The 21300-nt window shown below is 33.5% G+C and overlaps 1 protein-coding gene and 1 long non-coding RNA gene across 4 annotated transcripts; one reads left to right on the forward strand and one right to left on the reverse strand.

Annotated features, from left to right (window-relative positions):
- Window positions 1-907: 907 nt before the first annotated feature.
- LOC132290395 (uncharacterized) lies at window positions 908-11112 on the reverse strand. Of its 3 annotated transcripts, none has more exons than XM_059790087.1 (7): window positions 10897-11112; window positions 10287-10431; window positions 4843-5760; window positions 4471-4635; window positions 2200-2291; window positions 1708-1776; window positions 908-1567 (listed from the first exon to the last, which is right to left on the reverse strand). In XM_059790087.1, the coding sequence occupies exons 2-7, from the start codon at window positions 10417-10419 to the stop codon at window positions 1127-1129; spliced, it is 1818 nt and encodes a 605-aa protein (XP_059646070.1). In that variant the 5' UTR covers window positions 10420-10431; window positions 10897-11112; the 3' UTR covers window positions 908-1126. The 3 variants fall into 3 exon arrangements, with proteins under 3 accessions (XP_059646070.1, XP_059646071.1, XP_059646073.1); XM_059790088.1 differs by having other exon boundaries at window positions 1240-1530; window positions 10897-11104; XM_059790090.1 differs by lacking the exons at window positions 908-1567; window positions 1708-1776 and adding an exon at window positions 3561-3662.
- A 1220-nt stretch (window positions 11113-12332) lies between these two features.
- Window positions 12333-15809, forward strand: LOC132290431 (uncharacterized). The gene is made up of 3 exons (XR_009475417.1): window positions 12333-12606; window positions 14363-15116; window positions 15197-15809. It is a non-coding gene; the product is annotated as an uncharacterized LOC132290431 (long non-coding RNA).
- The last annotated feature ends 5491 nt before the right edge of the window (window positions 15810-21300 follow it).

The raw sequence follows: 21300 nt of genomic DNA on the forward strand, positions 1-21300 counted from the left end.
AAATTGTAACATATATAACCAAATGATATATAAATGCTACTGTATTTTTACCATAATTTTTGTATTAGCATTAAGTGGTTGAACGTCGAGTGATATGTTGTGTGAATTTCTTCTCATAACCAAAACCAAGGGTAGGAAGTAGTGAGAGCCACGTGTAATTCCAGCAGTAGAAACATCCTAACATTTGGAACATGTGATCTCCCATGACTTGCTCAATTTAACTTTTGAGAGTAGTAGTCAAGTCATTAGTATAAGGATAAAGTGTAAAAATTAAAATTTTGTTCGAATTATTGATTTATTGCAACGAGTACAAATACATCCCAAAAAAACTATTTTATTCTCTTTCGTTAAGTCATTTCTTATTAAATTATTTTTGTTATCTTTTATCTTATAAAAATATTAATTATATTATTTTCCTTCTTTTTTTCATAAATATTATTTACCTTAAATTTATTATTAGTACCAATTTATCATAAAAAAATGACAAACTATAGAGATTTGTAATTATCATTTTTTTAAATGATTAACTTATTAATAAAATTTTATTATTTATAATAAAACTTAATATACTCAAATCTTTTTTACTTTAAAAAAATTCCTTCTTTTTCCTACAACATATTGATGAAAAATTAATAAATTACTTAAATAAATAAAAAATATCTTCTTTTCATGCAATATATTCATGAAAATTAAAAAATTAATTTTAAAATTTTGTACTTAAGATTTTATTTAAACAATTAATTTTAAAAATTAAAGTTAAATATATGCAAATTTAATGAAGAATATGTTATTAAATTAGTATGAATTTTTTTTATAATTTATTTCAATAGAAAAAATAGATTAAGTTTATTTTAATAAGAAAAGACATTATGATCATGTAATGAAATATAATTTAGACATTAGAGCATTTCGTAACAAAATATAATAATAAAGAGAGTATCATGTACAAAATATAATTTAGCAAGATAATTTTCAAATTCAAACATAATTTATGAAATAAAACATATGGTCAACAATGAATCACTTGACGCTAACCACATGGTCTGCACACCCAATACCTGCGCATTGATGATGTAGCGCTGCCATGTGGGCTAAAATATATTGGATACCTACCAAACATGCAGCCCTAATTTTGACAACTCAACAGCGTAGGCTTCAGCAAGCAAGTGATTGGTACAAGCCCACAATAAGAACTTTCAAGGCAAGTAATTCTCCAAAACACCCTTTTATCACGTGATATAAGTAATGCCAATAACAAATTGCATTTACACCTAAAAAGACAGAAGGGTACGATCAGAAGTAGCATGCTTCCAACACAGTAGTATAACAAAAAGTAGCTAAATATCACAATAGAAGTACAAAAATATTCCATGTGACTTCTCAAAGACCTAATCCGACAGTGCGGCCATCTCTTCGACGGAGTCCAGCAGTGTATTGCTTCTCTAGATCCAGCTGAAGCTCTTTCTGCTTCTCCACTATGCCATCCTGGTCGTCGGGTTTTTGCTCCATTTTCACCTCGCCCTTCACACCCTACAATTGGCCATAGGTACCAAGGCAACCTCAGACTCTAAAAGTGTGTTAGTAAGTTGGAAGACGTTCTAATTTAGGGAACAACTCAATCAGGAACAAGTAATGAAAGGTGCATCGTCTTAATCTGCGGCTTATATAACTTAAACAATAGACCAAATAAAAAGAAACGGGAATTACCATGAGTTTGTTGAATTTTTCTTGTCGTTCACGATCAGAGAACAATGCTGTATCCCAGCGATGAACAGGCTGCATATATTTGAGAAGGCAGTGCATGAATGAACATGCAGAAATAAGATTAAAAAAACCGACAATATCTGAAAGCATTCCATAAGACCAATAACTTTATTGGTGTCGAGGATTTTGAGCCATCTGATTTATAAGCTTTAACGGTACTATCAAAAAAGTTATTGTTGTTGCCTGTATAACAAACCAATAAGCTTTTACAGTGATATCAATAAAGTTATTGCCGTTGTTTATATAACAAACCAAGTTCAAAACTTTTTACAAATATTAAACCATCTAAGTCCTTCCCCGAGGAGCATTACTTGTAGGTTATGTTCTCCCTCTCTTTATTGGCATACAAGTTGCCAAAGAGATGGAAGTACTAAGACACATTGCAAAACATAAAAGAAGATATGACCTTAAAATGAAATAGAAATTATTAAGTACCTCTTCTGCAGTAGTATTCTTTTTGTTCCCCCACAGCAGCTTCTTCTTTTGGTCGGTGGACAAGTAACCCGTCCCAATAAGGTTCCTATTAACTGTGTTTTCATTCCAAAAAAAAATTCAAAATCAGCTGATTTCAAGGGTGTAAAAAGCTCATTGGTATATAGCATTGTTTGAGTCGCTATTTTGGGTGCATTTACAGACTCACTATTTAGGGCATTTACACTAAATAAAAATAGAACCATCCAGGATGTAGCCATTTGAAAATTTGGAGCGCCTTAGATGATGGTAGAATACTTTATGATCAGTTATTAAAAAGCTGCCAAAAATAATTTAAAAGTAATCACTTATACACGGAACAGACAAATTCCGAAAGCAGGTGGGGAAATGGCAATTCAAATGGCTTTGACACCCAATCCAGTGATCTATTTTTAACACAGCCCAGACAAGCCCCCCACTGAACTATTCAATTAATAATAAAAGCAAGATCGAGTAAAACCTTGAGGCAGCCCCATGTGTGAGTCAATGTAAATCAAAGTATAAGATCAAGAAACCAACAAAGCATTTGCCCAAACAACAGGATGACACAAAATCAGGATTCAAATTCGAAATGGCAATAATAACAAATCCAGCCATCTGGAAAACAGACAATGAAATTGACTCGGAAGTGTTAAGTGCCGCCATATTTTTATGTTTTTTTTTTTTTTTTTCATTTTTGGGTGGGGGGTAAAATTGCAGGTAAGATTGCTGATTTATATCTATCAGAACATCTTTCACCTTTTAGCAGTAACACCCTCCTTGCAGCACATCAACATGGAAAGAACATTAGAAATACCTTCAGGTTACATGTAAGATAGGCCATCAAGAAAATTTTCAACAATAAACAAGGTTTGAAGTCAAAACCTCCAAATCATTTTGATAGCAAACACTGAAACAACTTTAAAAGGAAAGGAAGAAAAATAAGCTGGACACTTTTTATCAAACATTCCAACACCCCCCCCCCCCCCCCCCCCCCCCCCCCCAAAAAAAAATATATATATATATATATATATATATATGCATATTATAATAATGATGATGATGATGATGATGAGAATATGTGCATGTGAGTGCTATACTATCATCTGAAAAGATTATTTAAGCTGAGCATTCAGCGGAAGGGCAATATTCCATTAAAGATGGGCACTTCGATACCTCCAAAATGGCTTCCCCTATCAAACAAATTATGCCATGTTAATGACCATATGCACCTTCAGGGAGACCTTTCACTAATGCTTAACCATATAAAATAAATAGTTCCATAGCAGTTGGTCCAACCTATATTAAATCAAGAATGACCAAAAAGATTTTCAGAAGTGAGTTACCTGTCACCTACTGTCACACCTCAACTTGCCACTAGTGAGATGGGCGAGTTTTGTCTCTTACAGTTTCTGAGGATACTACCAGTATGTAAGTGAAAGACCCATCTGGATTAATAATTAGAAGACAAAATGGATTACTACTGATGAGATGGGCAAGCATGATCAAAGCATCCTTCAAAATACCCACACTTTGATTAAACATATAATGGAACTTTAGGTCAACTTGATTAACAAATAATGAAACTTTCGGTAAGATGGTCATCGGACGCTGTAGGCTAAAAAATCCCCCAAATTAAGAAGCCAACCAAATTGCTAAGAGAGATACAATAACATGAGATTTCTATAATCGGCCTTCTCTATGCGCATAAATGCCAACCAAACCTTCTCTTATTTCTTTAGAGTCGTTTGCTCTTTTTCTCATCCCTTTCCTTTAGTGAGTTCTCCTCCTTTTCTGTTCTCTCCCCACCCCAAATTCTGCACAATTTCTTTTCTCATCTTTCTCAAAAAAATGCAACTACCCGGTATTAGTCCAGCCAGTGCAGGGTGCTTGAAGGAATAGACTGAATAAGACCTAAACGTTGGCATTATTTGTATAAGGTGACTGCCCCTTCAAATTCAAATCTGCATTCACCCTGGGACAGCCCAGCCTTTACCATTGCACCAAGTAATGACACCTTTTCCCATGTTCCTCTAAAAAATAAATACAAGTCTGACACACATCTCTCAATTACTAAATATCATGCTGCAAAAACTAAATCCTTGGCAAATTTGTATAAAAATAATATCAATATGCATGAGATAAATTAAATAAAAAAACAGAAAACTTGTAATAATAAAGAACTTCTAGTGTCATATAAAGTCCACATATTTCCAACAAAAAATAGGCACATAATTATATGGAGATAATGCATACCTAATTCAGCAGCTTTCATTGCGGCAATTTTTGCAGCATCTATATCATTAGAAGCCTCAGAATCTTTCACATTGGCCTGCTCTGAAGTCATTTTATCAACAAATTCCTGACCTCGCTTTGAACTTGAAGAATGTTGTTCATCGGCTATGGTTGTAAACTTCGAAACTAATGATCAATGATCATAATGCAAAATTATAATAATGACAGGAAACAACAGAAGAATGATTGGACAATAAATGCAAATACACAATAGAACAAACAAAAAAATAATTAGGTCTTATAATATATAACAATCAACCCTTTTTCCAACCCCAAGTAGTTAGGAAAAGGCTAGATTGTTGTTGTTGCTGCATAAAATAATTCAGTGCTTACCACGTTTCTCATAATCAGTGCCTGAGTCCAAGCTAAATTTTGGCTTCTTGGCAGCCGATTCTTCATTTCCATAGGTAAAAACAGTTTTACCTTCAAACTGTTCCCCCGGTTCCCTATTGTATCTCTCCCTGTGCCTGCTAATTTCCAGATCATCATGTTTCTTTTTTCCTTCCTTGGTGTATTTTTGACCATCTAATTCCTTGGGGCTACTCTTAGACACTTCCTTCAACCTATGTCCAGAACTGTCTCTTCGTGAAGTTGAGTCATTCCGACGCCCCCTGGATTCTTCATAGGTGGGTGAACGATCACCTTTGTAATCCCCCAAACTCCTCAGATAGTCCCTCTTCTCATCTCGAACATCTTTATCCCCCATATGCCTATCCTGCTCTCCAGATTTAATTTCTTCAACGTTCAAGTTAGTGTGCCTCCTACCAGATCCAGCTCTGTCTGATGATAAATCCTTCTCTTTATATTTCTGATAATCACGAGATGAGGTCTCTCTCTCCTTATCCCTGCTTCGATGCCCTGAACTATCAGATTTTCCTTGGGAATACTTATCGATATTACGCAAATGGTCTCTAGATCTGTTATGCTCACTTTCACGCCTTGTATGATCAGAATGATCCCCGCCCCTCATCTCTCGACTAGAATGAGAGGATAACTTCGAATAATTTCTATCTTCATCATCCGCTTGCTTTTCACGTCTTCTGTAGTCATCGTGCCTATTGTAATGATGAGAACTCCGAGAGGGCTGTCGATTGGAATGTCTATATGAATTATCACTTCGGCCATACTGGCTCCTATCAGAATCCCTATCCAGTTCCCTCCTATCATCCTTTCTTCGTGGACGCTCAGAGACTTTCTCATGATCTTCCCTTGAAAGGATTGGGCTAGAGCTATGTTCACGGTGAGGACCCCCTGCATTTATAAAAGGTCATATAGATAAAAACCAAAATATTCATTTCCAGAATGAGCAACCAGTCCACCATATAACTATTCATGAGTTAGAGAATATGATCAACAATACGAAGAGCATTTCTTGTTCACAATTCGCACTTCAATCTTAAGAGATAATTGGATATACAATGTTCAATGATCAATTAGTTAAGAATTCTAATCCAAGTAAATTACTATTGGCAGTGAGGCAAATAGACTTCTTTGTTTGGCAGGAAATAGAAGTGTACTTCATCTCCATCAAAAACCATATTCCCCTACAACTATGACTTTGGTATATTCCATTTCCAGAATAACCCAGTAGCCTCATCAACATCAACAATCCAAATTGATACCATGATATTACGATACAAGAAATGTGCATACACTGGGAACTCGTAAGATACATGATGAGCAATTGAGCATTGACAAATCTGTTCAAGGAACTAAAGGTATAACTACAGAGAGTCAAACAAGATGAGTATTTGACTTTTACGCACACTCAGGGTTTAGAAAGAATCTCTACCAGCCCAAAGGCTAATATCAATTTTCTCTAATTGCTTAACTGCAACCATTCCATCCATTGGGGTATATACAAAAACCTTCAGCTCAACACTCTGGTCTCAAAGGACACCAAGCATAAAGCCATGCACTTCAAGGTAAGGCCCAAAGGCCTTAATTAAAGTATTAAACAAATTATTACTAATAATATTGATGACCATTAGTGCTCCAACATCTATAGGATTGCCAAGTATAAAAGGATAATTTAGCCACATACTAAACCTCTTGCTCCAAAAAAATTTTTTCTTTTTTTCTATGAAGTATGATAAATAAAAATCACTCCACTACATAAGAGAGTTCCTTGCGCACGTGGCACATGGTCACTTGGGGGGGGGGCGCAAATGTAAATGTGAAGGGAATTCTGAAAGACACACATTATAGGAAATGTGAAGTTGATAACAAGATACAATTGAAACTTGAAATTGTTTAGAGAATTGCTTTTATAAGCAAAATAAAATTGAAGAGATTTGTATTCCTAAAGCATTTTTTTTTCTTCATGTTCAAAAGTGTGGGCCACATAATAGGGTAGGAGTGGTATAGGAAACCGTACACCTTACCATAAGGGTAGAAGATATCCTGCTCAGCCAGAAAGTCAAGTAATTCCCTGGTGTATAATTGAAAACAACATCCATATACAACACATCCTTCATTATTATCTTCCTGTGTGTAATTAGAGATTAGCCTCCACTAGAAGTGGCTAATGGACAATCTGAATACATGGGAAAGGAGTTTATTACAAAATAAACATGAAATAATCAAAGTCCAATAGTACTATCATTATCTACCAAGTACATGACACAACTCAAGAAAGGGAGGTGTTATTAAAGGCTCAAGGCACACCAAGGCGCTAGAGGTCCTTTGGAGCCTAGGCGCGAGGCGCGCGCCCGAGTGAAGTGAGGCGCACAATTGAAAATTTAAAATACCATAAAAACATTCATATCTCATGAGTCATATCAATATTCTAAAAATTAATATCATATATAAAAAAGTAAATCCATCACCTATACAAGCATCCAACACCATAAAACAGAGCATGAATTTGTTTTTCTTGAAAGGCAAAACATAATTTGTTTTTTGAAAGGCAAAACAGAGCACAAAAAGAAACAAATCTGTTAAAAAAATAATAATAATAATGTTAACAAGAAAAGAAAAAGAAAAACAGAATCAAAAAAAAAAAAAAAAAGACGCTGAGACAGAAGAAGTAGATGACGAGAGAGCAGTAGACGAGAAAAATAATTTACAGGCTTCAGCAAAAATAATATTCTACATGTCTTCGCCTTTCATAATCGTTTCTCCAATACTTTGACTAGGTAATTGGAGATGTGGCAATGCCCCACGTCATCAAACATTTGGGATGGAGGCACTAACAGAAATGAGAGAGTACAAAGATTGAAGAGTGACATATTCCTATAATGCAGGACGATTTCAAAATAAGATCACTTTCCCTTCAACACCAAAAAAATTGAGGTTTTCCTGACCTTTTTTATCTAGTAGGGAAAAAAGTAAGTAAAGAAAAAGAATAAAAAATAAAAAAGTAAGGAAAGAGAAAAATAATAAAAATAAAAAGGTGGACATGAAGGTAATGTGCTCCTTCAGGACTAGAAACACTTTTTATTTGCATTTGGGATTAAGTGTGGGATTAGAGGACAAGTACAAAAGGAGATTTGGGATGGAGTTCCACACACCCTATTTTGGAGCATCTAAAAGTACACAACACAAGACCATGTGGATCTTCTTAATCATAAATTGAAATTTAAGTAACTGAAATTGTCTAAGAACTTTAGGAGTTCTCCTTTCATTTTTCTCATTTGAAATTTTTCACTTCAATGCTTTTTGCATACCTTGTGCATGGCCCTACAATGGATCTATAATTTATAAGAATAACTTTTAGTTGTGCCGATGTGGTCAAAAATAGATATTTAAATGCTCCAAGAGGCTCTTCTTCTCCGAGCTCAGGCTATTATGTGCCTCTACATCTAGCATTGGGGGTGAATGAATCATCATTTCCACGGAGGTAAATCTTTCCTGCTATGTAATAGGATAGCAAGTTAAAAATTCTGCCTCAGTAGGACATGTATTACTATTACTATGAAATTCATAAATGAAGTAATTGATGTTGGGCTTACCATAATCTTTTTGTAGTGACGGAATCTTGTATTGAAGAAGAGGCAGACCAAAATATGGTGCGGAAAAACCAAATTGATACAAATGGAAGATGTCTCTGGAACCTTTCTTCTTCTTTTTTTCAAGGTTTCTCTGTGTTTGGAAGTTATCACTTAGTAAGTTTCCATACCAAGCTCAATCCAATTAAGTCCGTAGCGTCTACTACAGGAGCCTAAAACCGTCACTCTAGGAACAATATTATTTGATATGTGTTCCAAGCTAGTCTCGTCATAAAGAATCATACACATGATGATGAGAGATTATATGCAGGATCTTAAGGCAAACTACATGCTAGAGGTATTACACATCAGATGATGGGGCCCAAAATAAAATGCCCTACGTGGAAACCGAAGCCCCAGGCACCTTTAAGGGATGGGGAGGGAAGGAGGGAGGGAGAGAGAGAGAGAGAGAGAGAGAGAGAGATGATGCCATTGTCGGGATAGCCAAGGAATCCCAATATAACCCTCGCCCTTAAGAATTTTATTTGGGTTAGAGAGGTTGAGGTCTATCTAATGCTTCGAAGACACCTTGAAAATGAATAGACTCGATATTAAATGTGCCACAAGGTCCTCTTTAATGTGAATAACTAGGCCTACTTGTAGATTTGTGGTATACCAATGAGGACAATAGGTGCTCATATAGACAGGAGCTCCTCATGGGCTAGCCCAATCCACCGTAGCAATGTCTGGGGAGGGTTAGATGTGTGTAGCCATATCTCCACATACTTGTAAGGGCTGTTTTCTATTTCAAACTCGTGACCTCCAAGTCACAATGGAGTAACCTTACCATTGCGTCAAGGCATACTCCTCGTCGGACATTGCAATGTGTACCTATAACAGTCTAATTGGAAACTTCCATGTCTGGTGACATTGTTCAATAGAATGCATTCAATGCAATAGAGTAATGGCAACAAAACACCATGACAACGAGGAGGCAGATCCCCTAACCGGAGATCTACAATGATACCTCATGTTGGTTGTATCATTTAAAGGCTTACAAAATACTGTCCTTGCATCACCACCATATGGGAACAAAGACAGCACATTTGAATCCATTAGCTGCTCATTTATGATTTGTAGATATGATTTCATTATATCCTGCACTCTTTTTTGCTATGTAACTTCGGTTTTCTTGCTTCAGGAATACTTTTTTTTAGCTAATAACATAGATTTTTTAAAGAATAAATAATATATGTTAACATATATATATTTTCTTGTACTCCCACCTTTTTAGGCTTTTCCATATCACTATATCCTTATTGTGTTGTATGGTCATATCCGTGTTTATGTTTCATAGTAGTATATTTAATTTAAAGTAATGTCGTGGACTTAATAAGGAAATAAGGAAAATACCTTTTATCTCTGAGACTCTGAATTCAAAGCAATATGCAGCTCCGAATAAATTGAAGGACACGAATTACATTTGATATCAAAATTGTTAAGAAAAACTGAAATATACATATAGTGCATTCCTCATAACTATAAGTACAATAGAATAATAACTGCAAAGATCAAATGTTCGTAATTTTGAACTAATCGTAGATAATAATCTCAAGTTTTTCAATCTATTCATCTTGCAAACAAAGCATCAAAGCATGAGGATTGAGTAAATATTTTAAGCAATCCCTGTATGTAACACCTATAAGGCGATAAAAATAATCAAACATATTATGTTTTAAGTTTTTAAGAAACTAGGAACTCAGGCATGTTCTGTATTTTTATTGAATTTCTGTCAATGCCAACGGCCATGAAAACCAGACCAACCAGACTGTAAAATGCAAAGCTAACCATCAGATGAGGATGATCCGCTAACTGGAGACCGACGCCGATACTTCCTGTTGGCTGCATCATTTGAAGGTTTCCGAAACGCTGCCCTTACATCGGCATTCTCTGGGGACGAAGACTGTGTATTTGAATCCATAGTTCCTAACACCTGACAGCACCAATAACTCTTAATTAATTAACAGAAAACCATGATTTTACAGTGAATATCATTGATGAATATGATGATTTCCTTATGTAGGTGTCAGCTTTTTTCAACTTCGAAGGTCTCGAGTGAAGAGGAGAGCGGATTATAGGGAAGACTGTAATTATGTTAATCCTATTAATCTACCATATTCATAACACATCAGGCAACTAATAGCATCCAGACAACTTAAAATCATAAAATACTTTAAAACGTGTATGGCACATAATAAATATAATATATGTCTACAAATTCATATACGATTCATCCATTAGAAACCCTAGTACAACAAAACAAACAACAACGGCAGTAAATCATTCGTTTCGTGAAATTGTGTGAATTCAAAACTCTAAAGAAACATGGATTGTATTGAATAAGATATAAACAGAAAGATTCGAGAATTTCAAGAACTGAAGATAAAAAGACCCAAACCTTTATTTTGAATTCAATTCAAAACGACCGATCCATACACCGAGTCTTCCCTTTCTGTGTCACTTATATATATATATATATATATATATATATGAATATGTGTACGTATACGGTATATCGTTCTTCGTTCGCAGAAACCCTCACGACCTCACCTCGTTCGGGTGTATGATAGGTTAAGTTTGCGCTTAAAAATGAAGCTAGAACTAAAACGATGGTGTATGGGTTCAAGCCAACAATTATTTTGTTGGGTTTATGATCATATTGATGAGTGGGCCACTGATTGGGTCTCAACTCGTTAAATGTTTCATTCAGCCCATATTGAATCATCATTATCCTTGCTGGAGTAAGCTATCCCGCTCCATGATTTTTTTCCCATTATTTGAAGTTATATCTTCTGTTAAATTTTATTTTTAAAAATTATTAATATTATTAATTCATTCCATGTTAGTATTTTTGGTCTGTCTTTGTTTTTGTCTCTTTCTTTTTCCTTTAAGAGAACATCTATAGGTCAAGGTAAATAAGCTTTCATTCCACTTACATCTATTTCTCCTTATTTTCTCCTTAATATCAACAACATCACACATATCTCCCTATCATCACACATTTCCGTCACGTAAATGTGTTATTTTGTGTTTCTTTATTAATTTTCAACATTGGGCGCCAAAATTCTATAGACTTTTCGCTTTTCACTTATTCGATTTATGGCATAAAATCTCACTAGGTTCTTTCACTTCATCCAGTATATTCCAATTCTGCTACTTACATTGTCATTAATCTCTCAATCCTTTTATACAATTAATCCTAAAAATATAGTCTTATTTTTATTGTTACATTAGCTTTTTTACTCTTGTCCGTTCTGCAGACTCTAATTTGTACTGTTAAGACTTTCTTAGAATTATCTAATAGCATTATGTCATCCGTAAATAATATGTACCCTAGAATGTCTCCTCGCAAGTTTTAAATTATTCCATCTAATATTATCTTTAAAAAAATATGAACTTAGTGTTGAACCATAATGTAAACCTACTCTTGTAATGAAATAATCCCTCTCTCCACCTATAGTATGAGGTATAGCTTTTGTATCCTTTAATAATCCTGCTGAACTGGAGTTTGAATCCTCAATCTTCTTATTCGAAAGAGAGTCCATGAGCTATTGGAGACGATAATTCTTTGCACTTACCTAACAAATCTTCTTTAGATCTACATCATATGAAGAGTTATAAAACTAAAAATGGACATGACAAATTAATTGTATATGTGTATAACATGTTTGCATTATATGAATAATTATAGGCCCTGCTTGGAATGAAACTCCCAAAACAATTTTCTGTTTTGTGACACAAAACAGAAAACAGGTGTTTCAATCTTGCTTGGGCCTATTTTTTTGAAACAGATTTTATAAAACTGAGTTTTCATGGAGTTGGTTTTTAGAGAACAACTTAAGACTGTTTTTAGAATTTTCAGACTAAAAGAAAACACGGAGAACACTTTGGCCACTTAAAAAATGACGCTAACCCTCGTATCGTTTATAACACAAGCGGCGCAGCATCCATCTTCTCCCTTTTCAACCTCTCTGCAATGCATCTTCTCTCTTTTTAATCTCTTTGTCTGATCTCTTTTATAATGTTAAATTAGCTGTACAAGGGTTTTGACCTTTAATCTCCAAATTCTCCTCCTCTCCGAAGAGCCCTCTCTCTGATCTCTGCTCAGGTAGAACTCTCTAACCCTCAAATTTCTTTAATCTATACAAGATCTGCGATTTTCTCTCACAATCTTCTATGATCTTATAAATTGTTACAATTTTTTTCCATTTCGGGTAGAATTCTCTAACTCTCTATCCCTTGCTCTTACTCGCTCTAAAGAGCTCTTATTTTTTTCAGCACAAATTCATTATTTATTTATTTTTTTCCCTTTTCTATTACCTAATCTAGTGATTTTCCTTTTTCACAATTCTAATTCTTGGTTTTTGAATGCTTATTGACCTAATGATCCTAGGTTGGTCCAATTTGGGTTTTGAATGTGTCTTTAACAAGTAATTCGTTTTCCATTAGGTTGGATACTTTTTATACTCTATCCATAATTTTGTAGGTTGCTAAGTTTGCTAAGCAGGTATATTCTTAGGGAACTTATTTTTGCAAGTGTGCATGTGAATTTCTCTCAAGTGATAATGCTGTGGGGTTTAGAGCAAAATTTATATGCAAAATTATAACAATGTGGACATAAACTATGCAGCACAACAAAATAATGGTGTTAATTGACTTGTATCAATTGGGATTTAATTCAGGCAAAGATAATAGAAAGGTCCATCTTACTTTAATCATTTTCACAGAATGTTGTTGGCATCATCTAATTATTTTTTCACAACAAAATGCTTAAAAATTTTGATTGTGTTAATTGCCTTGGAATAATCTGATTAATTAAATTAGAATTTTCTAAGCACATAGCCAGCGTAAGGGATTGCCCCTGGTATTGCTTTTTAGTTCATGGCAATTCTAAGCACATAGCCGTAAATGTTATAACTAGGGATCTTGAAACTGGGAATGGCAACAAATTAAGAACTCGTTAGTGTCCTCTTTGAATGCTTGTATTAAATTGAATAAGATTAAATTATATTGATTCAATACAGTATTGCTCTTACTCTTATTGTCATTACTTAAGTCATTAAAAATCCACTCATTATGCATTCACAATTTAGCATTTACATTATGTCCTGTTTTCTGACATTTCTTTTTTCTTAATTAAAAAAGAAAAATTGAATCTTTTTATCAGTGTGTGATTGCACAGTTGTTAGGACAATTTGGAAGACGAGCCCTCTGAAGATATTATATAGGTAATCCAATAGTACTAAATGGGATCCCCCGTTATTCTTTTATTGGGCTCTGTAAAATTCTGATAATTTAAGGAAGCTGTGGTTATAAATCCGTTCTTCAAATTATTCTTTACAAGTTAGTGCTGATGGTTACTCTTATATTTTTTTCCTTTGTTATTGTTTTTTAATCTATGCCTTTGACATTGGCTAATCACTTGCTTTTGGATGTAAAATTATGGTCTAGACAGTTGAGGAACACCAGTAGAGATGGTTTAGTTGATTTTGTTTGTGGTGCAATATGCAACAATCATCATTTTCGATAGTTACAGATATGCCCTAGGCTGTTGAAATTTGACCTCCTTTTTTAAATATTTTTGGTGCAATACAAACTGATTTTGGCGCTCCCCTTCCCCAGTTCCCTCTTTGTTCCCTTGGAGAAGGCACAAGGGTTGGAAGAGACGGTTGATAGAGTTTCTTACAATTTATATATATATATATATATATATATATATATATATTGGCTTTTATTGCTTGTAATTCTTTGGCTAATGCACAAATAAAGAAATATTGTAATTTTTTTATTTATGTTATAAAAACTTTGTTTTGATATACCTTTTACTATGTTTAATTTATAATAGTTATTGAAAATATGTCTAGGTTCTTGGAAAATCAAGATGGACACAGATTGGAGTGGCACGTCGTCTTCACCATCTAGTGATTCAGATGAAGATTTTGATGACCTTGTAGATTGTATGTATTTGAATTTGACGCAAGAGTATGAAGATTCCTTTAAATCCAAGGGAACTTCAGGGTTTACAGGTCATGAGTATGTTCAGGAATTGTTGAATGACCATGCCGATGGATGTTTTGATTTGCTACGAATGGATAGAGAAGTCTTTCTGAAATTATGTCGAATATTGAGAGAACGAAAATTATTGGAAGACACACATACAATTTCAATCGAAGAGTCAGTGGCAATGTTTTTGTCCATTATAAGACATAATATTCGTCATGCAGTGGTAGCTGAACGATTTCAACATTCTGGCGGAACAGTTTCTAAACATTTTAAGCTCGTATTGATCAGAGCAATACGTCGCATTGGGAAATTCTTCATACCCACCACAAAGCAATGATGTGCCTTCTCATACATTTCATAATCCCAAATATTATTCTTGGAATAAGAATTGCATTAGAGCAATTGATGGAACACATATAAGTGTTTTTGCACCTGCCAGCAAATAAACTCTTATAGAGGAAGAAAGTCTATAGTGACACGAAATGTTGTGTGCTTGCTCATTTGATATGCTATTTACTATCGTTTACGCGAGTTGGGAGGGTAAAGCAAATGACTCGAGAGTTTTTATTGATGCAATTACTAGAGCTGTTGTATGATTCCCGATACCAGCTGATGGTATTCCTATTACTTTTGTCTTTTTAATATTAATAATAGCATGTTACTAACACTAATAAAATTTAAATAATTATTTGCAGGAAAATACTATGTAATTGATTCTAGTTACCCATGCACAAAAGGATTTCTACCTCCATATCGTGGTCAAAGATATCATCTACAAGATTATAAGGGTAACAATCAAAAACCGCGTGGTGCAAAGGAATTATTTAATTATCGGTATTCATCACTTCGCAATGTCATTGAATGTTGTTTTGGAGTAATAAAGGCTCGTTTTCCCATTTTAAAGCTTATGCCTTGTTATAAGTTAGTTAGACAACGACTCATAATAACTACTTGTTGCACGATTCACAATTTCATTCGTCAAAATATATTAGATGATCGTTTTTTTATGGAGTATGGGGAAGAAGATGTTAATGTCATTGATGGGGGGAATGGTACTAGTAGTAATGTTGGTGTACTGAATGCACTTAATTTATTTGATAATAGTACAGCACAAATGGGAGCCTTTATAACTCATCTGAGGAATTAGATGTGAGCATCATTAAGAGGGAATGCTAGATGAAGTTACTTTTATAATTCTCTAATGTTTTGCTTTGATTAGCTATTTGTGTAATTCTCTAATATTTTGTTTTGGTTATGTATGACTAAAATTAATGTTTATACAACTAAAAGTGCATATGACACTTGAAGTAATTCATGTAACTCTTTTATTATATTTAAATTTAATCAAATTTTAATTAAACTTGATATATTGTATTTGTGCAACTTTGATTAAGTTAAGAATACTAGCTAAAATAAATTCACCTCCAACACTTATTTAAATATATATATATATATATATATATATTTACATTAATAGTGAATATCATAAATTAAAGAAATAAAAGAGTGGTACAATAATATTTTTATTTATTTTCTTAGTTCAGAAAACTATTTTCAAAAACTTATATAACCAAGTAGTTTTATGAGTTTTTGTTTTTTGAAAACTGTTTTGTAAATTTTCTTAACAAAGCAGGTTTGAAATCTGAAAAAACTAAAAACTGTTCTCTGTTTTGATTCTCTTAGAGATATGAATATAGAAATACTCAAAATCTCAAAAAAAAAAACAAAAAAAAAAGGAAAAATTTTAAATTTCACTACTTAACTTTGTTTATTTTAAAGAATGCTAACTTTTTCAAACTATTGGGTTTGACTGCTACGTTTTTTAAACTAATTACAAATTTATACAAAAACACTATTTAGATTTTTTTCATAGCTTAGAACGCCCCTCTGTACTTTTTATTCAATTACCCTGCTACCCTTTAACACCAAAGTTATCAAAAATGTCCAAACTCACCCAAACTTTTTTTATGGGTTTGGGATGATTCTGCCACGTCTCCATGGAGTACTCTTTGTTTTGTTTAGTTACTTTTTTCTAACAGACTACCTTATTCAACTTGAAAGACATTTGCATATTTTGCTTACTGTCATATTTTGCGTACCTTGTTTATGACATCATGTTCGTCGTGCTACAAATTCTCTAGCGCATCAAATTGTTATGCTCTTTAGATCTCAGCCTTGCTCTTGTTAGCTGTTTTATAGGCTGCCTTGGTAGTTACTGTTGTTTTTATCTTTAGCTCTGTGCTTCCCGTTTCTTCTGTGTTTCTTGTGGTTTGTCTTGTTTGCCTTGTAAAAAAATATATATATCTAATGGAAGAATTTCTTTTTGTTCAGTTGCGAGTTTGCAACCAAAAAAATACAATGAATGTGACCAAAGATGAGGATGATGATTTGTGGGGGTCCATTGCTGCTCCTACTCCAAAATCTACATCAAAACCCTAGAACGTTAAAAAAAATAGGAACACTTGATGATGATGACCATTAGGATGCCATTGTAGCACCTCCACCTACCACCAGGGCCAAGCCGTTAGCTGGGCGAGGCTGAGTGTAATACCCTTAATTTTAAAAGGATAGTCTTGGGATTTATTTATTTATTTTATTGCATTTTTATTTAATTATTTGATTACGTGGGCTAATTGTTTATGTGTTTTAATTGAATTATTTGTTTAATTAAACTATGTGCTTAAATGGTGTATTTTAATCAATTTGTTTGTATTAAGTTATTTGCTTAAGTAATGCGTAGCTATTTGTATTTTAATTATTATGATTTAAATGTTTATTATTTTATTTTAAGGGAGTTGAATTTGGATAGTAGTAATGGACCAACCATTTGGGTCATATGGACTACTTGGATAGGAGTCTTGATGGGTAGAGATATTTACCCATGAGTATATATGCATATAAGGATAGTTTTACTATTATTATTATTATTTGTAATGTTATTAATAGTAGTAGTATTAGGTATAGCTATTATATATATATATATATATATATATATATATATATATATATACAGGAAGGCTCTCATACGATCCAAAATAACGGGCCAAAAGGCAATTAGGAAAATTACACTTTATTACTTTATCAGTCCTAACCATAGTTAAATTACCATAATTAGCCCATACATTCGTTCAATCTTTCTCTCCTTCATCTTTTCCATCGTCCTTGCAATCTCAACCAATACTACCATATTCACATCATCACAGCCACAACACAACTATCAATTTTTTAGAGACCTTTTATTATTTCCATGGCAGGATTAAGCAATATATGCTTTCTGTTTGAGACTCCATTATTAGAGGTTGTGTTTATTCACGAACCTTAAAAAAATTGGTATTCTTTGAACCCAAAAAATAAAGCTTATTCACGAAATGTGGAGTAATGGGTCGATGAAAAAATAATAATAAATAAGAGAACAATAGTCAGGCCATCAAGGTAAAAAATAAAAAATAAAGCAAATAAATAAATCAAAGTGCAAAAAGAAGATGGAGAAAGAGATAGTGACCTGGATTCGATTTTGGAAAAATGATATGGTAGTTGTGTTGTGGTTGTAGTGGTGAAGATGGTGGCTGTGATGGTGTGGATATGGCGGTAGTGATTAAGATTGCAAGGACGATGGAAAAAATTAAAGAGAGAAAGATTGAATAAAGGTATTGGCTAATTATGGTAAATTAACTATGGTTAGGTCTGATAAAGTAATAAAGTGTAATTTTCCTAATTAATTTTTGGTTCGTTGAAAAGTTCATTATTTTGGACCGCATGAGAGCTTTTTTGTATATATATATATGTAAATCACGTAAGCAAACTTAGCTTATATATATATATATTTTTTCTATTTTCCTTTTCTTTTCTTAAGCCTTAAGGTAAGAGAGTTGGGCTTAGATTAGAATTATAGTACTCTTTCTCTATATATATGTGTGTGTGCTGTGTATATGAAATGGTTGCACCAATTATGCAAACACAAGAGGTGGGAGAGAAAGAGAAAGAACAGAGAGGGAAAAAGAAAGGAAAAAAGAGGAATTTGGCTAAGGTTGAAGGCCGAACCAATGAGAGGAAGAAGGAGGTTGTTGTGGCTTAGAACCGAGCAACAGAGAGCTTCAAAAGCAACTTAAAGGTCACCGGAAAAGCAAAGGAAGAAGAAGATAAGGTTTTCATTCCAAAACCTTAAGACAAGTTCTTCTTCTATCTCTTCCCCTTTGATTTCGCATACCATACATGCCTAGGACAATTCCAGGATTATTAAACAGTAAAATCAACCATGATTACATGCTTAAACGGAATAAAAAACAGTAAATATGTTTACGTATATATGGTTGTTTGATTTGGATCTTTGATGCATGAAAACTTGTTTTAAATTGTTCTAATTATGCATCAAGGCTTAAAAGTAATTATTGGGGATCATTTGAGACTTTGTATATACACTTAAAACCCTTAATGGAGGAGATCGGAGTAGACACAGGTCGCCGGAAACGAAGAAGACGACTCATAGTAGGAACGAGTCGACTCAGTTTTAACTAAGCCGACTTAGTTGCGAATCGAGTCGACTCATTTAGAACTCAGTCGACTGGATTTGTAAACCGAGCCGACTCAGTTAGGAATTGAGTTGACTCCTCTAGAGAATGAGCTGACTAAGTTAGGTTGCAACATGAGTGTTACGTTTTAAATATCCATAAATTGGTTTTAACCTATTTTAAATTATTTTGATGGGTTAAATAGAGTTGGAAAAAACCCATAATGCATAATATACCTTTATATGCTAAGAGATTGGATAGTAGGGGATTGTAAATAACTTATATATTGTTAATGGAGGTTTATACTGACGTTAATTATTCTAACAAGTACAATAGATGCTTAAATGATTTTAATCATGATTAGGAGGATGTTTATAGTTTAATTAAGATGTATGTTAATTACTTGGGATGTAAGTTAATTGTATGATATTTAAATTGTTATTATTCCTTAATTAAATGCAAGGAATATCTGTATGATTTATATCATGTTATGTATAGATTATTTGATGTATAAATGTATATGTTGCATCAATTCTTGGTTTATGGATTTAATGCACCATTATTAGGATATGGGGTCCTATCTATTTGTGTCAGGCCACGGAACCAGCTGGATGACATGTCATTGAAAAACTATGGCAGATAGTTTACTTTTATATTTGTATAAGATGAATTTATATATATATATATAGGAATATATGCCATGATATGAGCGTAAGTCTCAGGATCAGTAGTTAGGGAGCGTATATTACCTAGGATACATAGTTGGATATAGTGAATAGTTGTGTGCCCTGGTAGATTATGGTACTCATGCCCACTATATGTGCGTTTTGTATGTTGCCTACTATTCAGGTTGAGGCCGTCTTATAATCCAATGAGAGTCCTTTTAGTGTGTATCTAAATATATATATATATATATACATATATATATGTATATGTATATGTATATGTATATACATATATATGAACTATGTAGTTATTGTTGAGTTTACAAGGATGTACACGTGTATCGGGTCTCTGTTTGTGATGTAATAGAGTAGAACTTGTTCGTGGGCCTGACCCGCTATTATTTTTCAAGTGTTCATCAATTCCAGACTTAGAGCTTGTTCGTGCTGAGCAGAGACAATCTACTTCACTCTTCCGATTTTACGTAGGATTATTCTTTATGTTTTAATATTTAGATTTGGTATTATTTCAGTTATTATTTCAATTGGGTTTTTAGGGGTCCACATTTTGGATTCCCGAGTTGTAATTTAGATGGTTATTAGTATTAGAAGTTTTGATTTATTAATGGAGGATTTATTTTATGGGACTATTAAATAGAGGATTTGTTATTTAGTTTTCTTTCCAGCCTTATTATTTAATTTTATTTATCTTTTGTATTCTGTGTTCAATTATTACTTTAATTGTTTGGTATTCCTTGGTTTTGGACTTGGGCCTAATCAACCCGTGGCTCTAGAGTCGAAGGGTATCACATTTGATATCAGAGCACTCTAAGTTCAAGTGTCTCTAAGGATCTATCGTTTATCGACTTACGCGTAACATATTCTTTTATTTAGAGCTTAATTTAGGATTCATTGTATTCCTTAACGGTTCGTTTTAATCATATTGATGCCCATCTTTCTATGTTAACAGAATAGTTAACGCTGTAAGAAAAAATAGTGTTTAGATTTGTAATTAGCTTCAAAAACTTGGCGGTCAAACGTAATAGTTTGAAAAAGTTAGCCTTTTTTAAAATCAGCAATGTTAAATGGTTAAAATTTTAAATTTTCCCCCCAAAAAATTTATTTTTATTCAAATATAGAGTTTAGTATAAAAAATCCCCTCTACTATTGATATAGTGCAAAAAGGTTCATGTGTGGTATAAAACCCCCCTATACTATCAATTTGATGCAAATATCCCCCTTGTTCGCATAAAAAGATTATAATACCCTCTTGCCAATCAAAAGAAATAATATTAAGGGTAAAGAGCAAAAAAAAAAACCCTTAATTATTGGCGTTTTGCAAATAACCCCCTTGAACTACAAGAAACCCCTTGAACTATCAATTTGGTGTAATTAAGGGCAAGAGTAACTTATCCAGTCAACCTCCCTCACCAGAACTATTAAATGACATATATACCCTTAAACAAAAGGGCGTAATTAGTATGTGTAAAACGTATCCAATGACATGGCGATTGTAATATGGAGAGCCTATAAAAAATTAACACCCCATCAATCAACCTTATCAACATTAATCCTTGGTATAAAGAAAAAACCACGTCAGTTCTATCCCATTCAATTCGCTATGCAACT

This window comes from Cornus florida, unplaced genomic scaffold (genome assembly GCF_030987335.1).
Source record: "Cornus florida cultivar Cherokee Brave unplaced genomic scaffold, ASM3098733v1 CherokeeBrave_3.0.0_Hap2_Chr02, whole genome shotgun sequence".
Lineage (NCBI taxonomy): Eukaryota > Viridiplantae > Streptophyta > Magnoliopsida > Cornales > Cornaceae > Cornus > Cornus florida.

Coding starts and splice junctions, on each gene's coding strand:
- LOC132290395 (XM_059790087.1), bottom strand. CDS start 10,419: ATGGATTCAAATACACAGTCTTCGTCCCCAGAGAATGCCGATGTAAGG. Junction 2,292..4,470: donor AATGAAAGCTGCTGAATTAG/GTATGCATTATC, acceptor ATGAAAACACAG/TTAATAGGAACCTTATTGGG. Junction 1,777..2,199: donor AGAATACTACTGCAGAAGAG/GTACTTAATAAT, acceptor AAATATATGCAG/CCTGTTCATCGCTGGGATAC.